This window comes from Thunnus albacares, chromosome 1 (genome assembly GCF_914725855.1).
Source record: "Thunnus albacares chromosome 1, fThuAlb1.1, whole genome shotgun sequence".
Classification (NCBI taxonomy): Eukaryota; Metazoa; Chordata; class Actinopteri; order Scombriformes; family Scombridae; genus Thunnus; species Thunnus albacares.
The window spans coordinates 40,915,245-40,939,085 of NC_058106.1; the positions used below are offsets into that span (position 1 = coordinate 40,915,245).

General features: G+C 44.7%; 1 protein-coding gene and 1 long non-coding RNA gene across 3 annotated transcripts in view; one reads left to right on the forward strand and one right to left on the reverse strand.

The window, feature by feature from the left end:
• The window catches only part of LOC122986161 (transient receptor potential cation channel subfamily M member 1-like), a 73,833-nt gene that overhangs the window by 49,952 nt on the left and 40 nt on the right, over window positions 1-23,841 (reverse strand). For both annotated transcript variants that reach the window (XM_044357289.1, XM_044357297.1), the window contains exons 1-7: window positions 23,725-23,841; window positions 9,393-9,469; window positions 8,428-8,620; window positions 6,787-7,000; window positions 4,747-4,871; window positions 4,498-4,669; window positions 1,686-1,860 (exon numbers count right to left, since the gene is read on the reverse strand). The exon at window positions 23,725-23,841 is cut by the window's right edge and continues 40 nt beyond it. In XM_044357289.1, coding sequence (XP_044213224.1) covers window positions 1,686-1,860; window positions 4,498-4,669; window positions 4,747-4,871; window positions 6,787-7,000; window positions 8,428-8,620; window positions 9,393-9,469; window positions 23,725-23,808 — 1,040 coding nt within the window. In that variant the 5' untranslated portion in view covers window positions 23,809-23,841. The remainder of the gene's footprint in view (window positions 1-1,685; window positions 1,861-4,497; window positions 4,670-4,746; window positions 4,872-6,786; window positions 7,001-8,427; window positions 8,621-9,392; window positions 9,470-23,724) is intronic.
• On the forward strand, window positions 15,562-22,021 carry LOC122986175. The gene is made up of 3 exons (XR_006404256.1): window positions 15,562-15,867; window positions 21,607-21,696; window positions 21,841-22,021. It is a non-coding gene; the product is annotated as an uncharacterized LOC122986175 (long non-coding RNA).

Genomic DNA, 23,841 nt, shown 5'->3' on the forward strand with positions numbered 1-23,841 from the left:
ATGAGCCTCAATGCAAAAACTAACTAAACTAAGTCTAAAGACCAGCAACGACACACAGTTAGACTGAAGTTATGAACATCTTCAGAGAGCTGTTGGTAACTGAAACACAGATCCAGGCTGCTCTAACAAGTCTCTAAAGACTCTTTGATCAGGATATGTCCTTTAACTCCCACATAAATCAAATTTCAAGGACTGCCTTTTTTCACTTACGTAATATCACAAAAATCACATCCTGTCCCTAAAAGATGCAGAAAAACTAGTTCACGCATTTGTTACTTCTAGGCTGGATTATTGCAATTCCTTATTATCAGGCTGCTCTAACAAGTCTCTAAAGACTCTCCAGCTGGTCCAGAATGCAGTTGCACGTGTTCTGACTAAAACTAGAAAAAGAGACCACATTTCTCCCATTTTAGCTTCGCTGCATTGGCTTCCTGTAAAATCTAGAATAGAATTTAAAATCCTTCTCCTAACTTACAAAGCCCTTAATGGTCAGGCACCATCATATCTTGAAGAGCTCATAATACCGTATTATCCCACTAGAACACTGCGCTCCCAGTATGCAGCTTACTGGTGGTTCCTACAGTCTTTAAAAGTAGAATGGGAGGCAGAGCCTTCAGCTATCAGGCTCCTCTCCTGTGGAATCATCTACCGGATTCAGTCCGGGGTGCAGACACCCTCTCTATGTTTAAGAGTAGGCTTAAAACTTTCCTTTTTGATAAAGCTTATAGTTAGGGCCGACCAGGCTCGCCTTGGATCAGCCCTTAGTTATGCTGCTATAGGCCTAGACTGCTGGGGGACTTCCCATGATGCACTGAGCTCCTCTCTCCTCCTCCTCCTCTCCATCTGTATGCATTCATGTAACATCAATGCATGTCACTAACTTTGCTTCCACCGTGCCGACGTCCTTCACCAGCTGTTCCTGCTGTGGTTGCTGCTGCTCATCTATCTACTGTTGTTGTTGCTGTTCTGCATCTCTGCCCCCCCCCCCCCCCCCCCCCCCCAACCTCTTCTCTCTCTCTCAACCCAACCGGTCGAGGCAGACGGCGCCACCTAGAGTCTGGTTCTGTTAAAGGTTTTCCTGCTGATGGAGGACTGTTGGGTCTCTGTAGATTAAAGAGTTCAGTCTAGATGCTCTTTGTGGAAACAGACCTGAGACGACTTCTGTTGTTATTTGGCGCTTTATAAATAAAATTGAATAAAATTGAATTGAATTGAATTGAATCCAGCTGTTTAGTGGGTCAGTGAACCTTCATTAGATTTGGGTTCATATGTAGTTATGAATTTGTAAAATGTCCTAATAAATTAGATTTAAAGATTTTCTGTTTGTCTTTTATTAAAGTAAATTTGAGGCTTTTGATTAATATCTTCCACTGCACTCTAACGTCTCCTGTTCTATCAGTCCTGTTGTCTCTGTTGTAGTTTCTATTTAACTCTTTCTATATTACCTTGTGTTTCTGTTACACTTGGTGTTGAAGCCTTTTATATTTCATTAGATTGCCTTGTTGTTGAAATGCAGATAAACTAGCTCTATGGTGTTTGGTAATATTCAGGAAATGTGATTTTTTTCTGTTGCACCCTTCCTCTCTGTCACATGTCCTAAAAACAAACCGTTATAAACCTGCTAATCAGTCAGGAAACTTCCAGGAAGTGAACGGACCAGTAAGATCAAGCGTTTTGATTCTCACCCGTCGTCCTCGCAGTATCTGTGAGCGAAGGAAATGATGTCAGAAGCTCGGCCGCTACCGTCACAAACCACTACGGGGACCGGAGGCTCCTCCTTCAGACTCTCCAACACGATGGAGATCACGTTGGGACCCCCCTCCAGGATCAGGCAGACCACCGGGACCCCCTGACCCAGACCTGACACGCAGGGAGAAAAACATACTTACAAACGCACAGTTTCATGTGTTGATCTCATCATTATGTCAACATACCATACATGAGCAAATACTTATTTTATATCAGGAATAACTTTTCTTCTTCTTCTTCAGAAAACTGTAAGGAGCCCTTTAGTAAATCCTCAGTTCTGTCACCAACAGAACTTCAGACAGATGATAACTGGGACCAGTCACAGAGTTTTATTGTCATTTTAACAAGTTTAAAGGTTCTCAGACTCTGATGTTTTAGATGTGAGGCTCGGTTAGCCTAGCTTAGCATAAAGCCTGGAAGCAGGGGAAACTGCTCGCCAGTGTAAACACAAAACAGCTGACAGGAATCTCGTTTATTGTACAAACAGAAACGTAGCGGAAGCAGGAGACGCAGCAGTTATCTCGGTGCTGACTGTTGTTACAAGTTATTAACGATCAACAACAAACTGTGACATGTAAGTTTAAAAAGAGATTATAACAAGCTTCGGTTTGGGTAAATAACCCGACGGTTGAACGTTATGTTCTCATCGTTTTGTACAAGGAACAAAACATCTGTGACAGTTTGCAGCTAAAGCTGGTTGTGTTTAACACTGACTCACAGTAACCTGATGTTATGTTGTTGCTGCTGTTTGACCCAAACTGGCTGAAACTTTAACTAATGTGATGGAAACTTCAGACAAACAGCTCAAGTTTAAATGAATCATTCAAGCTGAATGTGTAAAATGTGCATCAGTGAACGTGAGTCAGTAGATCAGCTCACTGTTGGTTTGTTGACACGAAGATAAAATATAGAAAATAACCAGAATGATTCTGCAAATCTGACCGTATGAATAACTGCATCATCTGCATACAGACGCATCTGCAGCTGCTGAAACTTCCTTCATGTTGTTTATAAAGACGGAAACAGAACAGAGTCGTGTTTCAGAGAGCAGCTTTAATGAAAACTGAGTTACCATGGTAACTTAAACTCAGGGTCAGTTACCATGGTAACTTAACCTCTGGGTCAGTTACCATGGTAACTTAAACTCAGGGTCAGTTACCATGGTAACTTAACCTCTGGGTCAGTTACCATGGTAACCATGATGAAGCTAGTTTCTCTTTGTTTCTTACAGAGTTTCGTGTCTTCGTTCATTCAGTCGTGTCGTTAGTGGAGGTTTACTGTCAGACTCTGGATCCTGGTCCAGATCCTGGTTGATGTTAGTTTGTTATTCAGGACTTTCTGAAGTCGCTGCTTTAATGTGTGAATTGATCTTCAGCTCAGAATCAAACCTCTTCATGTCCTTCTGTTATAACTCTGAGACTCTGTCAGTTTGTTAGAGCAGCTGCTGACCTCTGATCTTTATTACACATCATGTTTAATCTCAGTTTAAATTTAAACAATCAGTATGAAGCTTCAGACACGTCGGATCAATGAATAATGATCTCTGATCGGTCCACTGATGGAACATCGTTCCTGTAATATTGTAGATTATATGTTAATATTTCTGAGTGAGCAGCATCACTGATGTATAAACATTTAAAATCTGCTGAATTTTAACCTCAAAGCAAATCATCAAACACATTATTATTGATCAGCCTGTGAGCTGCAGTCACGTCTCTGTGTCTTTGATCTATTTATGTTTAGATCATCTTCAGTTGCTGCTTCCTGTGTTTCAGATTAAAGCTGAACACATATATTTAAATGTAATGCAGCTGCAGCCTGATACACAGATTCCACTTTATCATCATTAAGCAAACGTGAGTCTGATAAACGATCAATCAATGGACGACACTGAATAAAACTTTATTGACACGTTTCCCGCTCTGACTCAGGCTCTTTTTAAAGATAAATGTGCATCGTCTGCATACACATGCGTTAATATCTCACACGGAGGCTCTGCCTTTTATTTACCTGTTGCCATGGTGACTGTATATAAAGATGGAGATCTCCACTGGGTGTCCCGTGGAGCGGCCCACAGGACACGCCCCCCTCAGGTTTGAGAGCAGCTGTCACAGCTGTCAACCATGATGTCAGACCCACTTTTTATATCGTCAAATAATTAAAAACTGATCAGAAAAATGAGCAGTTGGACAAACACCAGCATGATAAAAACGACCCAAAAGGACAGAAACCGTCTTTGGAGGAAGTGTATTTGACGTGGACTTTTAGTTTGTCCCATCCGCTAACATGGAGGGGGCGGGGCTTATGACCTGTACTGCAGCAGCCACCAGGGGGCGATCCAGATGTTTGGCTTCACTTTTAAGGAGCTGCGATGACGTCCAAATTAATGTACAGTCAGTGGTTGCCATGGTGACTCATAGAGCTCCATTGATGTTCACGCTGACCTCAGAGTGAAAATACTCAGGTTCGTCAGAGTTCGTTGAACCTGCTTCGTGAACCAGAACCCTGCAGGACTCTTCTTCTCATCTTTAGGACTGGTCTGGTTCTTCTTCTGTGGTGGAAGTGAGAGGTGACGGCTGAGCCTCCCTTTGCGGTCCCTGCCTTGCTCACAGCTCCAGGCATAGGATGACAAAGGGAAACCCACAGGTCACATGACTGGTCACATGGACAGTGTGAACTCTAACCCCCTGCTGTGTGTGTGTGCAGGAGCAGCAGTTATTGGCTGTTTCAGCAGGTCACGTGACTCACGTGTGTTGATCTTCTGCAGAGCGATGTGCTTCTCCAGCTGCCGGCGGAGGCGGACCTCGGCGCCGTACTTCCCGCTCGTCCCGTTATCGGCCAGGATGAAGTGGGAGTGGCTGCTATTCACGACCGACAGCTTGCTGAGCGGGTTGGACATGGTCTGATAGGGCCGCGTCACCTGAAATGCACAGCTGTGATTGGTTCAGTCGGAGGTGGGAGGGGCAAATTACTGATCGATAAATGGGTTTGTCTTACGTCTCTCCCGATCAGGTCATCTTTGTTCTCGATGATCCCCCACGGCGCGATGCCGATGGCGCAGACTTTCCCTCTGGACTTCGACGAATGATCCTTCAGAGCGTCTCCAACATGACGGATCACTCCTGAAACATCACAGAGGAGAGGTGGAGGAAGGGTGGAGGAAGGGTGGAGGTCAAGGTGGAGGAAGAGTGGAGGAAGGGTGGAGGAAGAGTGGAGGAAGGGTGGAGGAAGGGTGGAGGAAGAGTGGAGGAAGGGTGGAGGAAGGGTGGAGGAAGAGTGGAGGGAGGGTGGAGGAAGGGTGGAGGAAGAGTGGAGGAAGGGTGGAGGAAGAGTGGAGGAAGAGTGGTGGAAGAGTGGAGGAAGGGTGGAGGAAGGGTGGAGGAAGAGTGGAGGAAGAGTGGAGGAAGAGTGGTGGAAGGGTGGAGGAAGGGTGGAGGAAGGGTGGAGGAAGAGTGGAGGAAGGGTGGAGGAAGGGTGGAGGAAGGGTGGAGGAAGAGTGGAGGAAGGGTGGAGGAAGAGTGGAGGAAGGGTGGAGGAAGGGTGGAGGAAGAGTGGAGGAAGAGTGGTGGAAGAGTGGAGGAAGGGTGGAGGAAGGGTGGAGGAAGAGTGGAGGAAGAGTGGAGGAAGGGTGGAGGAAGAGTGGAGGAAGGGTGGAGGAAGGGTGGAGGAAGAGTGGAGGAAGGGTGGAGGAAGAGTGGAGGAAGAGTGGAGGGAGGGTGGAGAAAGGGTGGAGGAAGAGTGGAGGGAGGGTGGAGGAAGAGTGGAGGAAGAGTGGAGGAAGGGTGGAGGAAGGGTGGAGGAAGGGTGGAGGAAGAGTGGAGGAAGGGTGGAGGAAGGGTGGAGGAAGGGTGGAGGGAGAGTGGAGGGAGGGTGGAGGAAGGGTGGAGGAAGGGTGGAGGAAGAGTGGAGGAAGGGTGGAGGAAGAGTGGAGGAAGGGTGGAGGAAGGGTGGAGGAAGGGTGGAGGGAGGGTGGAGGAAGGGTGGAGGAAGGGTGGAGGAAGAGTGGAGGAAGGGTGGAGGAAGGGTGGAGGAAGAGTGGAGGAAGGGTGGAGGAAGGGTGGAGGAAGGGTGGAGGGAGAGTGGAGGGAGGGTGGAGGAAGAGTGGAGGAAGGGTGGAGGAAGGGTGGAGGAAGAGTGGAGGAAGGGTGGAGGAAGAGTGGAGGAAGAGTGGAGGAAGGGTGGAGGAAGAGTGGAGGAAGAGTGGAGGAAGGGTGGAGGAAGAGTGGAGGAAGGGTGGAGGAAGAGTGGAGGAAGAGTGGAGGAAGAGTGGAGGAAGGGTGGAGGAAGAGTGGAGGAAGAGTGGAGGAAGGGTGGTAGTGAGGGTAGAGGTGAGATTGAAGGTGAAGGTGGAAGTGAGAGTGGAGGTCAGGGTAGTGGTGAGGGTGGAGGTCAGGTGTAGGTCAGGTGGAGGTGAGGGTGGAGGTCAGGTGGAGGTCAGGTGGAGGTGAGGGTGGAGGAAGAGTGGAGGAAGAGTGGAGGAAGAGTGGAGGAAGGGTGGAGGAAGAGTGGAGGAAGAGTGGAGGAAGAGTGGAGGAAGGGTGGTAGTGAGGGTAGAGGTGAGATTGAAGGTGAAGGTGGAAGTGAGAGTGGAGGTCAGGGTAGTGGTGAGGGTGGAGGTCAGGTGGAGGTCAGGTGGAGGTGAGGGTGGAGGTCAGGTGGAGGTCAGGTGGAGGTGAGGGCGGAGGAAGAGTGGAGGTCAGGTGGAGGTGAGGGTGGAGGTGAGGGTGGAGGTCAGGGTGGAGGTGAGGGTGGAGGTGAGGGTGGAGGTCAAGGTGGAGGTGAGGGTGGAGGTCAAGGTGGAGGTCAGGGTGGAGGTGAGGGTGGAGGTGAGAGTGGAGGTGAGAGTGGAGGTGAGGGTAGTAGTGAGAGTGGAGGTGAGGGTGGAGATCAAGGTGGAGGTGAGAGTGGAGGTCAGGGTGGAGGTCAGGGTGGAGGTCAGGGTGGAGGTGAGGGTGGAGGTCAGGGTGGAGGTGAGGGTGGACGTGAGGGTGGAGGTGAGGGTGGAGGTGAGGGTGGAGGAAGAGTGGAGGTCTGTACCGGTGCTGACTCCCCCGGTGAAGATCCAGGCTCCGGTGGTGACGGCAGCTTTGATCAGTCCCTTCCCAAAGACCTGCTTCAGTTTGGGGGGAAGGTCAAAGTTCTGCAGGCCTCCATGGATGGAGATGAGCAGCGTGGGGAGCTCCAGCTGCCAGTCCTTCACCATCAGGTGGAGAAGACTGTCTGGCTTCGAATCATAGGACACCCGGATATACTGCAGGAGGAGGAGGAGGAGGAGAGAGGAGGAGGAGGAGGAAGAGGAGGAGGAGGAGAGAGGAGCAGACATGAGCTCTTAGATTTGCACAATTTGTATTTTTGTCATTTTAAATTGAGAAGAAAAAGTAAAAATTTGGAAAACTTAAAGACTTCAAGAACATCAGGACACGAGGAAACAAGAAAATCCTCAAAGAAAGTGTGACAGGAGTTAGCGGGAGTTAGCAGGAGTTAGCCAGAGTTAGCAGTAGTTAGCCAGAGTTAGCAGTAGTTAGCCGGAGTTAGCAGGAGTTAGCCAGAGTTAGCAGTAGTTAGCCAGAGTTAGCAGGAGTTAGCCGGAGTTAGCAGGAGTTAGGAGTTGGCGGGAGCTAGTGTGAGTACATGGGAGTTAGCAGGAGCTAGCTGAAGTTAGCGGGAGCTAGCGGGAGTTAGCAGGCGTTAGCAGAAGTTAGCAGAAATTAGCAGGAGTTAGCAGGAGTTAGGAGTTGGCGGGAGCTAGCAGGAGTTAGCAGGAGCTAGCGGGAGTTAGCAGGCGTTAGCAGAAGTTAGCAGAAGTTAGCAGGAGTTAGCAGGAGTTAGGAGTTGGCGGGAGCTAGCAGGAGTTAGCGGGAGCTAGTGGGAGTTAGCAGGGAGCTAGCAGGAGTTAGCAGGAGCCAGTTGCTAGGAGAGAGGAAACAGAGACACATTCAAACACGAATTTTAAGAAACAGCCAGAAATCTTTTTGCTGATATTTTTAAAAGCAGAGAAATTATTAATCTGATGTTTTACACTGACAGACCTGAAACCTGCACACAGAAATGATGAACCTTTCAGTCAAAGATCAGGGACACAGAGACTCTGGCAGGCGTCCACACCAACAACCATAACTACAACTGTACATATATATATATATATATATGTATACACACACACACACACACACATATATATAAATATATATATAGTTGTAGTTGTGGTTATATTTATAGATACAGTTTTATATATATATATAACTATATCTATAAATATAACTATATATATATATATATATATATATATATATATATATATATATATATATATATCGGTATATATATTTAACTAGTGAGACTTTATGAATGAGTGAGTGAGTGAATGAGTGAGTGAGTGAGTGAGTGAGTGAGTGAGTGAGTGAGTGAGTGAATGAGTGAGTGAATGAGTGAGTGAGTGAATGAGTGAGTGAATGAGTGAGTGAATGAATGAGTGAGTGAGTGAGTGAGTGAGTGAGTGAGTGAATGAGTGAGTGAATGAGTGAGTGAGTGAGTGAGTGAATGAGTGAGTGAATGAGTGAGTGAGTGAGTGAGTGAGTGAGTGAGTGAGTGAATGAGTGAGTGAATGAGTGAGTGAGTGAATGAGTGAGTGAATGAGTGAGTGAATGAGTGAGTGAGTGAGTGAGTGAGTGAGTGTACCATGGCCTTGTTGACGTGACCTCCTTCCTGGAACTCGAGGATACCGTAGGCGTCGGTGGGCCTGGTCTGAGTGTGTTTGAGGGGGTTCCATCGTTCTGCAGGTTGGACATCCAACTGAACCAGCGGGGCTCCGTCCTCTCTGGGTCCCGAGGGGATGGAGGTGTGCTGCGTCACCAGCTGACCACAACTACACCTGAACAGCATGAGGAAGAAGAGGAGGAGGAAGAGGAGAGGAGAGTTACACATGGTGAAGTTCTGTTTAATATCTACATGAACCTCAGTAAAAGTACATAAGTATTATGTACTTGATGTAGTTAAAGTATTGCAGTAAAAGTACATAAGTATTATGAGCTTGATGTAGTTAAAGTATTGCAGTAAAAGTACATAAGTATTATGAGCTTGATGTAGTTAAAGTATTGCAGTAAAAGTACATAAGTATTATGAGCTTGATGTAGTTAAAGTATTGCAGTAAAAGTAGTGGTTTGGTCCCTCTGACTGATATATTATTATATATGACATCATTAGATTATTAATAGTGAAGCATCAGTGTTAGAGCAGCATGTTACTGTTGTAGCTGCTGGAGGTGGAGCTAGTTTACACTACTTTATATACAGTTAGCTAGTTTAGTCCACTGGTTCCCAACCTAGGGGTCGGGCCCCTCCAAAGGGTCAGCAGATAAATCTGAGGGGTGGTGAGATGATTAATGGGAGAGGAAAGAAGAAAAAACAAAGTTCTGATACACAAATCTGTTTTCAGTTTTTGGACTTTTTCTCTAATCTTTGATTTTTGCTGAAATATTGGATCATTTGAACATTTATTGAAATGAAAGCATGTGAGAAGTTTAGAGGGAAAAATCACTATTTGGTGCATCTGTACTTCAGTACTTAGCTTTATAGTAGTGATTCAGAAACATTCAGGATGCTTCAGATTTGGATGATAAATGTGAATCTGAAGACGTTCGGTACCTGCTGGCATCTTTTCCGGGAATAATCTGGATACATTCTCTCTTCTGGAAGGTTCTCTCGATCCACGCTCTCTGAACCTGAAACACAACAACAGAGTTCTGACGTGAACCGACTTACAGCTGAATGTTCTGGTTCTGACCCTCCTCCTCCTCCTCCAGAGGACTCACACTCTTTGTCTGGATCAGACTGATGGGAAGTTAACAGATCTTGCATGATGATGGTTTTGGTTGGTCTGTCTTGGTTTTCTCTCTGGTCTGAACTCACACAGCCCTCATGGTCTCAGTGATGAAGAGGACTGTGTGTGAATATTCTGGGTTACAGATAGTTTGTGTAGTGATTGAGGTTGGTGTTGTTTCTTCCTCTGATTTGGTTTTATTCTTGTCAGTTGGTAACATCTTGTTCCTCATGTATTCCTGTAGCCCTGCTCACCTGTCCTGCTCCCTGTGTCTCCCCCAGCCAATCAGATCCCAGCCAATCAGCTCCCAGCCAATCAGCTCCCAGCCAATCAGCCCCCAGCCAATCAGCCCCCAGCCAATCAGCTCCCAGCCAATCAGCCCCCAGCCAATCAGCCCCCAGCCAATCAGCCCCCAGCCAATCAGCTCCCAGCCAATCATCCCCCAGCCAATCAGCTCCCAGCCAATCAGCTCCCAGCCAATCAGCCCCCAGCCAATCAGCTCCCAGCCAATCAGCTCCCAGCCAATCAGCCCCCAGCCAATCAGATCCCAGCCAATCAGCTCCCAGCCAATCAGCTCCCAGCCAATCAGCCCCCAGCCAATCAGATCCCAGCCAATCAGATCCCAGCCAATCAGCTCCCAGCCAATCAGATCCCAGCCAATCAGCTCCCAGCCAATCAGATCCCAGCCAATCAGCTCCCAGCCAATCAGCTCCCAGCCAATCGGGTCATCGGGGTCGTTTTGTATATCTGATGGTCGTTGGTCGTGATGGGCTGAGCTCTGGTTTCTCATTTTCTCCCACCAGCGGCTCAAACACTCTACGTTTCTGTTTTCACTGCATCCACCTCACGCTGCCACTCTGCAGCCTGTTTAGTGTTTGTCATATTCACACTGACTCCACCCAACAATGTTTTGTTCTTTCCTCAACCTTCACAACAAGAACTTTGACTTCATACTGTGTGAAATTTCTTTTTTTTAGCTTTTCTGTCAGCATTTGCCATCATTGTCTTTATTCAGTTGGTATGAATGAATATTAATTCGGAGCATTTCAATGACTATTTATAGGCAGCTGTGGGTGTTATAAGGTGATTGTGATTCATAAAGGGAAACCGGTGAAGGACGTGCGTGTGCACTCTGTTATAAATCAGAATATTTTTGTGCATAAGCACTTTCTGTTGTTTCGTCCATAGCGCCACCTTTTGACATGAATCCTGCACACGGTTTTATAAATGAGGCCTCGGTGTTTCCTAATAATATTACCTAAAGGAAGCATATACAAGGTGAATAGTATTGGTCCAAGTACAGAACCTTGTGGAACTCCGTGTCTAACTTTTGCCTTCATGGAGGATTCATCATTAACATGTACAAACTGAAATCGGTCTGATAAATAGGACTTAAACCAGCTTAATGCAGTTCCTTTAATGCCAATTAAATGTTCCAGTCTCTGCAAAAGGATTTGATGGTCAATTGTGTCGAATGCAGCACTAAGATCTAACAGGACAAGTATAGAGACAAATCCTTTGTCCGATGCAGTTAGGAGGTCATTAGTGACTTTCACCAGTGCTGTCTCTGTGCTATGATGCCTCTAAATCCTGACTGAAAATCCTCAAATAAACTATTGTTATGTAGAAAGTCACATAACTGATTAGAGACTGCTTTCTCAAGGATCTTAGAGAGAAATGGAAGGTTAGATATAGGTCTATAATTGGCTAAAACACCTGAATCAAGAGTAGGCTTCTTAAGAAGAGGTTTAATTACAGCTACTTTAAAGGACTGTGGTACATAGCCTGTTACTAAAGACAGATTGATCATATCTAGTAAAGAAGTGCTAACTAAGGGTAAGACTTCCTTAAGCAGCCTAGTTGGGATGGGGTCTAAGAGACAGGTTGATGGTTTAGATGAATGCCAATGCATTTCCATCACTGTAGGATACTGGAGAAATACAATTTACTGAGCTTTGAGAAGTTTAGATTATTTTAAAATTTCTGTCTGGTTTGTAAAATGTTAAATGGTTTGGCCTCCTCCACTATGTGACTTTGTTAACTACATTAGCTAACGGTTGGTTTTCTATGGTGCAGAGCTGAGCTTCCAATTCACTAAGCCTTGCCTCCAGCACTGCAAATAAACTACATTTATTACACTACCACTATCACTAAAGGAGGCAGAGGAATAACTAAACATAAAACACACCGAGCAAGAGAGAGCAGGAGAACGAGAGGGAGAGAGAGAAGCCATCGCTAACTGCTAAGCTAAGTTAGCTGCTAGTGCTAGCTGCAGAGCTAAAGTAACTAACAACTGTGGGATTAGTGAGAAAAGTTGCTAAAAGAAGGAGAGAGCTAAGAGTGCTTGAACAGAACTAGCATAAGTTTAAATATACAGCATGTATTTATCCACAGTAATGAAGAATACAGCAAAATTAACTGAGAGCAGCAAAAACACTGTCAGTAACAGAAATGAGACAATACGCTGACTGCAGCACGACAGCACCAAGTACAAGATTTAATGGTTGATAGTGTATAAATGTGTATATTGTGTTTATATGTAGTTTAATGGTTGATAGTGTATAAATGTGTGTATATAGTGTAAATACAGTCAGATGTGTCTGTACTACAGTGTATCAGAGTCATAGAAATGCAGCAGGAAACTGTCCTCATTGTAAACATATATTTCTATATTTGATGATGAACTTTAATCCACAAAGGAAGTGATGAATGAGATATTCATCTGCAGCTCCACATGAAACCCTGAACTGTGTGTTCATGACTGAATGGATCTGACTAATTACTGGGAGAGTGGAGCTTTCCATTTCTTTATGCATTCAATCCTCTTATGGTCCTAATCCTGCTGAAACACACAGAACTGCCCTTTAAATCTGTTTATCTTCACAAACTAATGACTCTGTGTGTGTGTGAGTGTGTGTGAGTGTGTGTGTGTGTGTGAGTGTGTGAGTGTGTGTGTGAGTGTGTGTGTGTGAGTGTGTGAGTGTGTGTGTGAGTGTGTGTGTGTGTGTGTGAGTGTGTGAGTGTGTGTGTGAGTGTGTGTGTGTGTGTGAGTGTGTGTGTGAGTGTGTGAGTGTGTGTGTGAGTGTGTGTGTGTGTCTGTTGTGTTCAGAAGCACTTTGTAAAATGTGTGCACTGTGGATGAAGGAGGATTAACATCTGAGCGTCACATGAACCTTAGTTTGATTGTTTTCATCATGTGAACAATCATCTTCATCATCATCCATCAGTGTTTCCAGGAAATCAATCACTGATTAATGATTGATCATCCAACATTTAAAACAAACATAATTAATCTGATAATTAATCAATCTGCTGAAGGTTGAGCAGCAGCAGAGTCACAATAAATAAATCACTTCAGTTTTAGTTCATTAACTCACTGCGATCACAGTAATTAACACAAACTCAAGAAATCTCCACAATATTTATGAAATCTGCAGTTTTACTAAATTGCAGCAACTTTTCCACATAAACGTCTGAATCAGCAGCTGTTTGTGGTTTGGACCAATCGTGGCGTTTGGTGTGGCGACAAATCTCACCTGCCGACAAACACGATGCCATAAACTGTTCCCAAATGTTCCCAAATGTTCCCAGATGTTCCCAGATGTTCCCAAATGTTCCCAAATGTTCCCAGATGTTCCCAAATGTTCCCAAATGTTCCCAGATGTTCCCAGATGTTCCCAAATGTTCCCAAATGTTCCCAGATGTTCCCAGATGTTCCCAAACGTTCCCAAATGTTCCCAGATGTTCCCAAACGTTCCCAAATGTTCCCAGATGTTCCCAAATGTTCCCAAACGTTCCCAAATGTTCCCAGATGTTCCCAAACGTTCCCAAATGTTCCCAAATGTTCCCAGATGTTCCCAAATGTTCCCAGATGTTGCCAGACATTCCCAGATGTTCCCAACTGTTCCCAGATGAGGTTTGATTCAGTGAGTCAGGAGACATAATCTGCCTCAAACATCCAACTAGATTTATTTTAATAACATTATTGATGATTTTATTTGCTGCTGATGTTGAGCTGAAAGTTTATTTAATAAAGGTTATAAATGGAACTCAAGTACAGTATTTTCTGTTTTATAGAACGTTGAGTCCTCATGGTTCTCACGATCAGCTGAACTCTAGTAGTGATCTGCAGGAAGTCGTTCCGTACGACTCTTCACTGGCAGCAGTTTAAATAAATCACATTATTTTACTTTGAGACATTAAACATCACAAACTATCACAAGTTTTGAGAAAAGCTGCAAAATCAAACATATTTGTCCTCAATAATCACAAAGTGACTGAAATCCTGGAGGAGAGAATAAAGTTCACAACAGACTAAAACACACACACGTGTTAAATCACACATTTCGTTCTCTTTACTCTCCGAGAAATGATGTTCATGTTCAGCTGAGACGTGATCGACATTCTTCTCTCCTACGTTCTCTCTGGGACATTCCTCTCTCCTCGCACGCTTACTGGTTTCCTCTCTCCTCGCACGCTTACTGGTTTCCTCTCTCCTCGCACGCTTGCTTGTTCCCTCTCTCCTCGCACGCTTACTGGTTTCCTCTCTCCTAGCACGCTTACTGGTTTCCTCTCTCCTCGCACGCTTGCTTGTTCCCTCTCTCCTCGCACGCTTACTGGTTTCCTCTCTCCTCGCACGCTTACTGGTTTCCTCTCTCCTCGCACGCTTACTGGTTTCCTCTCTCCTCGCACGCTTGCTTGTTCCCTCTCTCCTCGCACGCTTACTGGTTTCCTCTCTCCTCGCACGCTTACTGGTTTCCTCTCTCCTCGCACGCTTACTGGTTTCCTCTCTCCTCGCACGCTTACTGGTTTCCTCTCTCCTAGCACGCTTACTGGTTTCCTCTCTCCTCGCACGCTTGCTTGTTCCCTCTCTCCTCGCACGCTTACTGGTTTCCTCTCTCCTCGCACGCTTACTGGTTTCCTCTCTCCTCGCACGCTTACTGGTTTCCTCTCTCCTCGCACGCTTGCTTGTTCCCTCTCTCCTCGCACGCTTACTGGTTTCCTCTCTCCTCGCACGCTTGCTTGTTCCCTCTCTCCTCGCACGCTTACTGGTTTCCTCTCTCCTCGCACGCTTACTGGTTTCCTCTCTCCTCGCACGCTTACTGGTTTCCTCTCTCCTCGCACGCTTACTCGTTTCCTCTCTCCTCGCACGCTTACTGGTTTCCTCTCTCCTCGCACGCTTGCTTGTTTCCTCTGTCCTACGTTTTCTCTCGTACGTTCCTCTCTCCTCGTATAGTTTCCTTGTGTCTCTCCTTCATCCTCGGTGGGAGGAACTTCCTGTATCCATTTCAAATGAAAAGCCATCGTTTCAAATTAAAAGCCATATAGGTTGTGACTTCGTCTTATTTCTTCATCGCCAGACATTGTGACATCATCAGAGTCTGTGACTGACCCTGTGATGGGTAACGATGCACAAACTGTCATAATAAACTCACTTAATATCAACTGTGCTGATAATGTTTAATATAGAGAGCTGTATTTCTTTTCATTTTATTGTTTTTAACAGAACAGGTGACCATGCTGGTCTGCACCCATCTGACCAGTTACACCAGTATAACCATGCTGGTCTGCAACCATCTGACCAGTTACACTAGCATTATCAACCTCTCAACAAGCTACATGAAACTGGTCTACCAGCTGATCACCAGTTAAATCAACAAAATTACTTTGTCCTTCACTCTCTGACATTCTGCAAACTCAATGATGAAACTTTCAAGTACAAACATTTTTCTTTTTAAGATTTTTTGGGCTCACAGATTAAATAATTTTGTGCTTTTTTGTTCCTGTCTTCCATCTTTTTCTGTCTGCTTTGCGGACTTCACTCACACTGAAACGATGAAACTTTCATATAGAAACAAACTGATGTTTATGAAGATTTTTAGGACTCGACACATTAAATTAAATCCCTTTTCGTTGCAGTTTTTTTCCAGTTTGCCGACATCATTCACTCTGTAACATTCTGGACATTAAATGATGAAACTCCCAACAAACCTCTGAGACGAATCATCTTCAGAACATGTAGAAGAAGAATCTCGACGGCTCGTCTCCACCTGAATGTCCTGAAACCGGTGCGGACTGAAGCGTGTCGGCCTGCAGCCTCAGAGGAGCTCAGATGTGAGAAAGCAGCTGAGCGGGTTCATATGAGCAGCATATGAGGCAGCAGAGCCGGTCTCATGACTCCAGTCCGAGCTAATCCTCCTGAGAGTCTCGTGACCCAGCTTCACAGATCCACTCTGAGAAAATCCCCCAAACTCCAAACACGATGGCTTCCTCCTCAGGTTTCTTTAGTTATTGACAGAAGTGAGTCTATCTCCTTGTTTCTTTAATTATCATGTCGTTTACTGCTCTGTGACGTCACTATAATCAGACCCACATCAACCAAAGTCCATGAAATATTTTAGGTATTTAACAGATTTCCCCACATTTCACATTTCACTTGCTGATTTAACCGTCTGGGTTTATTATCTTTTTATCTAAATGTTTACAGAATTGTCTGTACAGCAGGTGCAGAATACTCACTTTTATTTTAATTTATTCAGCTTTTGTACAAATAATATGTGAACCAGCGTATCTGTATAAATGTCTCAGAATCCCCAGAAATATTACAAAAAATGTGATATGGTCAGACTGGTCCAGGTCTGAGTGCTGGACCCCTACAGTGAGGGGGTCTGGTCCAGGTCTGAGTGCTGGACTCCTACAGTGAGGGGGTCTGGTCCAGGTCTGAGTGCTGGACTCCTACAGTGAGGGGGTCTGGTCCAGGTCTGAGTGCTGGACCCCTACAGTGAGGGGGTCTGGTCCAGGTCTGGATGCTGGATCCCTACAGTGAGGGGGTCTGGTCCAGGTCTGAGTGCTGGACCCCTACAGTGAGGGGGTCTGGTCCAGGTCTGGATGCTGGGCCCCTACAGTGAGGGGGTCTGGTCCAGGTCTGAGTGCTGGACTCCTACAGTGAGGGGGTCTGGTCCAGGTCTGAGTGCTGGACTCCTACAGTGAGGGGGTCTGGTCCAGGTCTGAGTGCTGGACCCCTACAGTGATGGGGTCTGGTCCAGATCTGGATGCTGGACCCCTACAGTGAGAGGGTCTGGTCCAGATCTGGATGCTGGACCCCTACAGTGAGAGGGTCTGGTCCAGATCTGGATGCTGGACCCCTACAGTGAGAGGGTCTGGTCCAGATCTGGATGCTGGACCCCTACAGTGAGGGGGTCTGGTCCAGGTCTGGACCTTCACAGTCACCAGATCTCAGTTTACAGTCACAGAGACTAAAGAACCACGTTTAAGAAGCTGCAATCAGACAATTTGGACTTTTTCTTCTTAAGAAATGACTCAAAATAATTAATTAATCATCAAAATAGTTGTTGACTTTTATGATAGAAAAATGAAAATCTTTGGGTTTTAGACTGTTGGTCGGACAAAACAAGACATTTTTCAGTATTTTTAAGACCAAATGATTATTGACTGGAGACAATAATCTGCTCTTGCATCACCAGTTTCAGTAAAAACTGAATCAATCAACTAATTGTTGCAGCTCTAAGAAAAATACTCAGCAACATGCAAACAGCTGATTAAACAGTGTAAATGTAGTTTGTCAGACTTCATCGTTTCTGTCTTTAGAGGAAGGGTTAGGGGGTTAGGGGTTAGGGTTAGGGTCAGAGGTTTAAACAGTCCGAGTGAAGCGCAGCGAAGGTTTGAGATGAAGTCGACACATTTTAATCCACGTGTGTGTTTTTGTGAATGAACAGAGAACAATGAGCGGAGAGCGAGCGGCTGCAGCAGGATTTGGATTATCAGGGTTTTAAATGAGATTAGTGTTGTTTGGAGGAACAGCTCGTTATGTGTTACACAGACAGGAAGTGGAGGACATGCAGGTCTCAACCAATCAGAGACGTCTGTGGTTTAGTTTTCGTCCCTCTTCCACCGATGTGCCGGATCCTGCTGCCTCTGCTCATGAGCAAGGCAGCGCCATGTTTCAGATGTGTGGGATGATCAGAGTGATGTCGGGGCCTCCTGTGCTGTAAATTGCTACCTTCTATCTCGAATCTGGCGGCTGCAGAGCGAGCGGCGTTGAGGCGGTTTCTACTCGTTACTACATCACACCAGAAAGTCCAATCAGATCAGCATGAAGCTTCATCATGAGCCCGCCGCCGCCGCCGCCGCCCAGCGCTACGCCGAAGCAGCACACTGGAAGTGTTGCTGGTTGTTCAGCAGATAAAAAGTCTTTCCAGCCTTCCAGAGGACGGACGTTTACATCAGGAACGACTGAAAGTCATTTGTGGAGACGATCTTCTCTCCGTTATCAGCGACCGGTTGTTTGTCTGCTGAACGACACTCAGCTGCAGGATTTTCTACTGTTTCATCTTCAGTCTGTGATGAAGTTTTAAAACATGGTTTCTTTCTGTTCCTCAGCTAAAGGAACATAATATATCTGAAGATGAGGAGAGACGGCAGACGTCCCGCTCTGGGATAGTAGACCAAAACCATGACGACCCAGAACTGAGACCAGGAAGCAGAGCTGCAGTCCTACATGCTTCTCTTCCATTAGAGCAGTTACCCACCCAAAACCACATAGAGACCACGTCTGTCCCCAAAACCACATAGAGACTGTGTCTGTCCCCAAAACCACATAGAGACCACGTCTGTCCCCAAAACCACATAGAGACACAGAAGAAGAGTCATTCATAAAAATCTAATAAAAATTAAAACCACTCCTGCAACAGTTCAACAAAATAAGAGAATTAAATGTGGACTCTTGAACATTAGATCTCTGTCATCTGAAGCCGTATTAATAAATGATCTAATCTCAGATCATCATATTGATTGATTGTCTTACTGAAACCTGGCTGTGTCATGAAGAACATGTCAGTCTAAATGAATCCAGTCCTCCCAGTCATATTAATACTCACATTCCTCCAGACACTGGCCGAGGAGGAGGAGTCGCAGCCTCATTATCAACTCTAGACCTGAACTTCATTATAACTCATTAGAAAGTCTTGTTCTTAGTCTCTCAGCCAACCTGGAAAACTTTACAGCCAGTTCTATGTGTTATAGTGAACCGTCCTCCTGGTCCGTACTCTGAACTCTGATCTGAACTCTCAGAGTTTTCTGTTCTGACTTATGGGATTGAAATTGAACATTTAATAGTTTTTCCACAAAATCCTATTTTATCAGATCATTACTTAATAACTTTTGAATTCCTATTACTGGATTACACACCATTAGACAAAAATGTCTTCACTAGATGTCTCTCTGATAGTGTTGTAGATAAATTTAGGGAAGCAATTCCGTCAGTACTGAATTCACTGCCATGTCTCAATACTACAGAGGACTCTTATGTTAACTTTAGTTCCTCCCAAACTGATAATCTTGTTGATAGAGCTGCAGGCTCATTACGAATAACACTCGACTCCATCGCCCCCTTAAAAAAGAAGATAATAAAACATAAGAGGTTAGCTCCATGGTTTAACTCCCAAACCTGCAAATTAAAGCAAACATCATGAACATCAGCATTTGGTCCTAAACACCTTAGAAACACATTATCTAATGATAAAGCTGCTCTGGATGGCATTACCCTGGCCTCCAGCACCACCGTAAGGAATCTGGGAGTTATCTTTGATCAGGATATGTCCTTTAACTCCCACATAAATCAAATTTCAAGGACTGCCTTTTTTCACTTACGTAATATCACAAAAATCAGGCACATCCTGTCCCTAAAAGATGCAGAAAAACTAGTTCACACATTTGTTACTTCTAGGCTGGATTATTGCAATTCCTTATTATCAGGCTGCCCTAACAAGTCTCTAAAGACTCTCCAGCTGGTCCAGAACGCAGCTGCACGTGTTCTGACTAAAACTAGAAAAAGAGACCACATTTCTCCCATTTTAGCTTCGCTATATTGGCTTCCTGTAAAATCTAGAATAGAATTTAAAATCCTTCTTCTAACTTACAAAGCCCTTAATGGTCAGGCACCATCATATCTTGAAGAGCTCATAATACCGTATTATCCCACTAGAACACTGTGCTCCCAGTATGCAGGCTTACTGGTGGTTCCTACAGTCTTTAAAAGTAGAATGGGAGGCAGAGCCTTCAGCTATCAGGCTCCTCTTCTATGGAACCATCTACCGGATTCAGTCCGGGGTGCAGACACCCTCTCTATGTTTAAGAGTAGGCTTAAAACTTTCCTTTTTGATAAAGCTTATAGTTAGGGCCGACCAGGCTCGCCTTGGATCAGCCCTTAGTTATGCTGCTATAGGCCTAGACTGCTGGGGGACTTCCCATGATGCACTGAGCTCCTCTCTCCTCCTCCTCCTCTCCATCTGTATGTATAATTTACTTTAAAGCACAGCAACAAGTATCAAACATACACAAACAATGAATGAAGAAATTCTCTCTGAACAATCAATAAATGTGAAACTGCAGATTTAAGAGTGAAGGCCTGATGGCAGATTCTTCAACTGACACAACGGCTAATTACTAATTACTGCTGATGATGTCACAGGTCTGTCATTCATGCTGTGTCGTCAGATTCTCATGTGAAGGACATGTTAATGACTTGAGGAAGGCCGTCCGATGAGTGATTTTGGTCATATGGGAGTTTAAAACACTGAGCACATCATATCTGTAATAACATTAAACGACAGACTGGCTGACATGGAGCGTCCATGTCATGTCAGAGTGAACTTTTACACTTTGCATTAAACTGATCAGATTGCAGTTGGATGGTGTTCGGCCACATGAAAGTACAGCTGTCAAGGCATCCGAGACGCATCGAGGACAGATTGTGATCCAGTTGGCCAAACTGTGTCCGGAGGTGGTCAGGGACGCTTGTGACCACAGTGAACACAAGTCTAAATGCAACTGTGTTGTCAATCCACATACAACAACTACGTGGGCAGAAATTCATCAGTTACTGTTCCAAACCAAAGAGGTAGCAGCCATTAGCCAGTTAGCAAGCTAAGCTACTAGCAAGAAAGCAGCAATAAAGCTTCGGATATTCAAGACACTGGACGGAGTCAAGATGAGACCAAGTGTCTTTGAAAAGCAAACAAACATCCAACAGCGCAGCCTCACGGGTGGCCGCCATCTTTTTTTTGCTGGTTTGTTTCTTGTTTTCTTGGACTCGTGCAAACGTGGATGTTAATGTTCAGTTGTTGGACAGCTGGACGGAGCGATCGGATGTGGACACTGGAGATACATATTAATACAATCTGGATACAAGAGAGACCATCTGTTTACAAGTCAGAAACTCATAATTACAGTAACTGTGACATGAACGCAGCAGCAGATTAACACTCAGAACTGCAAACTGCTTCGGTTGTTTGTACACTTTAAAGTTCAAAAAGGTTTCAGCCAGATGTTAATCTGTGCAAACAGCTGCAGAGAAACATCTGCCTCAAATTATGTTTATATTCCACTAAAGTACAAAGACAGCAGAGTTTCCTGAAGAGAGTGCGTGTGAACATCACATTTCACAGCCGTGTCGGTGATTCATGTCACCCAGTGAACCACATGTTAGAGATAAGGTGGTGTTTTATTAATGGCCACAAGGTGGAGCCATCAGTGGCATGCCTCAGTATGTATAATTGTTACTTAATAAAACTGTTGTTTTATTGGATTGTGTCTATAATTTCTATATTGTAATATTTATTAAGTGTTTTATAAAAGCAGTATGTGGGTCCTGGTTGTGGTTCATGGTGATTATATCACAGTGAAGGGGGAACAACGCCCCCTACCTGTGATATAATCACCATGAACCACAGTCAGTCACATGATATTATACAGTCTGGTTATGTTCTGAGGTTATAACAGTCATACAATATATCACAAAGCTTCAGAGGTGGAAGAAGTATTACAGTAGAAATACTACAGCATTAAAATATTACTGAAGTAAACGTTTAAAAGTAGAAGTACTGATTATGGAAATATATATTTTATGTGTGTGTGTGTGTCTGCCGCCCAGTATACTGTTCATAATAAATACAACTCAGTGTTATATTTATTATATATTCACTCATGATTTGTTGTTTCATCAAACAGGATTTCATTCAGATTTTTTGACATTTATCAGCTGAAAATGATCCTTTGATGTCAAAGTGAAGACAGATCTCGACATCATCTGTTTTATGAGGTGCAGTGAAGGTATAAAGTAGCAGCAAATGGAAATACTCAAGTAAAGTACAAGTACTGCAAAGCTTTATGGTTTATGTGTCAAAAAGCATCAGAGTCCAAACACAGAAAAATAATGTAACTCCTCTTCCTCCTCCTCTTCCTCCTTCACTGCAGTGAAGGATCTGATTACTTCTGATGGACATGAACTTTCTACTTTATCTGGTACAAAACAAATCCGTCCACAGTCCGATGTGTCAGTGTGTGATGTGTTGGTGATGAAGCTACAGAGACTCAGCAGCTCCTCTCGGCTTTACGGAGCTTTATAGTGAGTTTCAGCTCATTGTTTATCTGTCCGGCTGCAACTTTACTGTTCTGCTTCACTCTCAGCGTCTCTTAACATCGTAGCTGTAGACTACCTGCTCACAGTTAGCTGTAGACTAGCTGGTGAACATAGTGGAGCATTTAGCAGCTACAGAGCCAGATATTTCCCTCAGGAGTCGGTAGAGAGTAAAACAGCTAAAAGAGAAACACGACTCCACATGAACGATAACGTTGCTCCGTAACTGCTGGATGTGGAAATAAACAACTGTTTACTAACGAGTTCAACATCTCAGCTTAACGATGATGAGTCAGAGTTCATGTTCACTACTGTTCACTAGTCAGAGTTGATGTTCACTACTGTTCACTAGTCAGAGCTAACGTTCACTGCTGTTCACTAGTCAGAGTTGATGTTCACTACTGTTCACTAGTCAGAGCTAACGTTCACTGCTGTTCACTAGTCAGAGTTCATGTTCACTACTGTTCACTAGTCAGAGTTCATGTTCACTGCTGTTCACTAGTCAGAGTTAAATGTTCACTACTGTTCACTAGTCAGGGTTGATGTTCACTACTGTTCACTAGTCAGAGTTAAATGTTCACTACTGTTCACTAGTCGGGGTTAAAATGTTCACCACTGTTCACTAGTCAGGGTTAAATGTTCACTACTGTTCACTAGTCAGGGTTAAATGTTCACCACTGTTCACTAGTCAGGGTTAGATGTTCACTACTGTTCACTAGTCAGAGTTCATGTTCACTACTGTTCACTAGTCAGAGTTAAATGTTCACTGCTGTTCACTAGTCGGGGTTAAAATGTTCACTACTGTTCACTAGTCAGGGTTGATGTTCACTACTGTTCACTAGTCAGAGTTAAATGTTCACTGCTGTTCACTAGTCGGGGTTAAATGTTCACTGCTGTTCACTAGTCAGGGTTGATGTTCACTACTGTTCTCTAGTCAGAGTTAAATGTTCACTACTGTTCACTAGTCAGGGTTGAATGTTCACTGCTGTTCACTAGTCGGGGTTAAATGTTCACTACTGTTCACTAGTCAGGGTTGATGTTCACTACTGTTCTCTAGTCAGAGTTAAATGTTCACTACTGTTCACTAGTCAGGGTTGAATGTTCACTACTGTTCACTAGTCGGGGTTAAATGTTCACTACTGTTCACTAGTCAGGGTTAATGTTCACTACTGTTTCTGATGGAAACTGAACATCAGTTACTGCAGGTTTCAGTTACTCTCACTGATAATAATACTGTAGTAATACTACTGTAGTATTACTGCTGTAGTATTACTGCTGTAGTAATACAGTAGTAATACACTAGTATTACTACAGTAGTAGTAATACTGTAGTAATACTACGGTAGTAATACTACAATAGTATTACTACAGTGTGATCGGCTCCTGAACGGTGTGATCGGCCCCCTGAACGGTGTGATCGGCCCCCTGAACGGTGTGATCGGCTCCTGAACGGTGTGATCGGCCCCCTGAACGGTGTGATCGGCCCTGAACGGTGTGATCGGCCCTGAACGGTGTGATCGGCCCCCTGAACGGTGTGATCGGCCCTGAACGGTGTGATCGGCCCCCTGAACGGTGTGATCGGCCCCTGAACGGTGTGATCGGCCCTGAACGGTGTGATCAGACGTGACTTCTGATTAAACGTGTTTAATGAATCATGTGACGACACAACTGATCATGACGGTGGGTTCAGGGAGCGACTGAAGCTTTTACTCTCAGTCTTACCTTCCGAGATCCAGACGACGTGCTGCGTTTGATGGATGAACGTTTGATCGATCCGTTAGTCCCTCTTCTCCCTCTGCTGTCCATGCTGAGACGCTGCAGCTGTCCTCAGATCAGCTG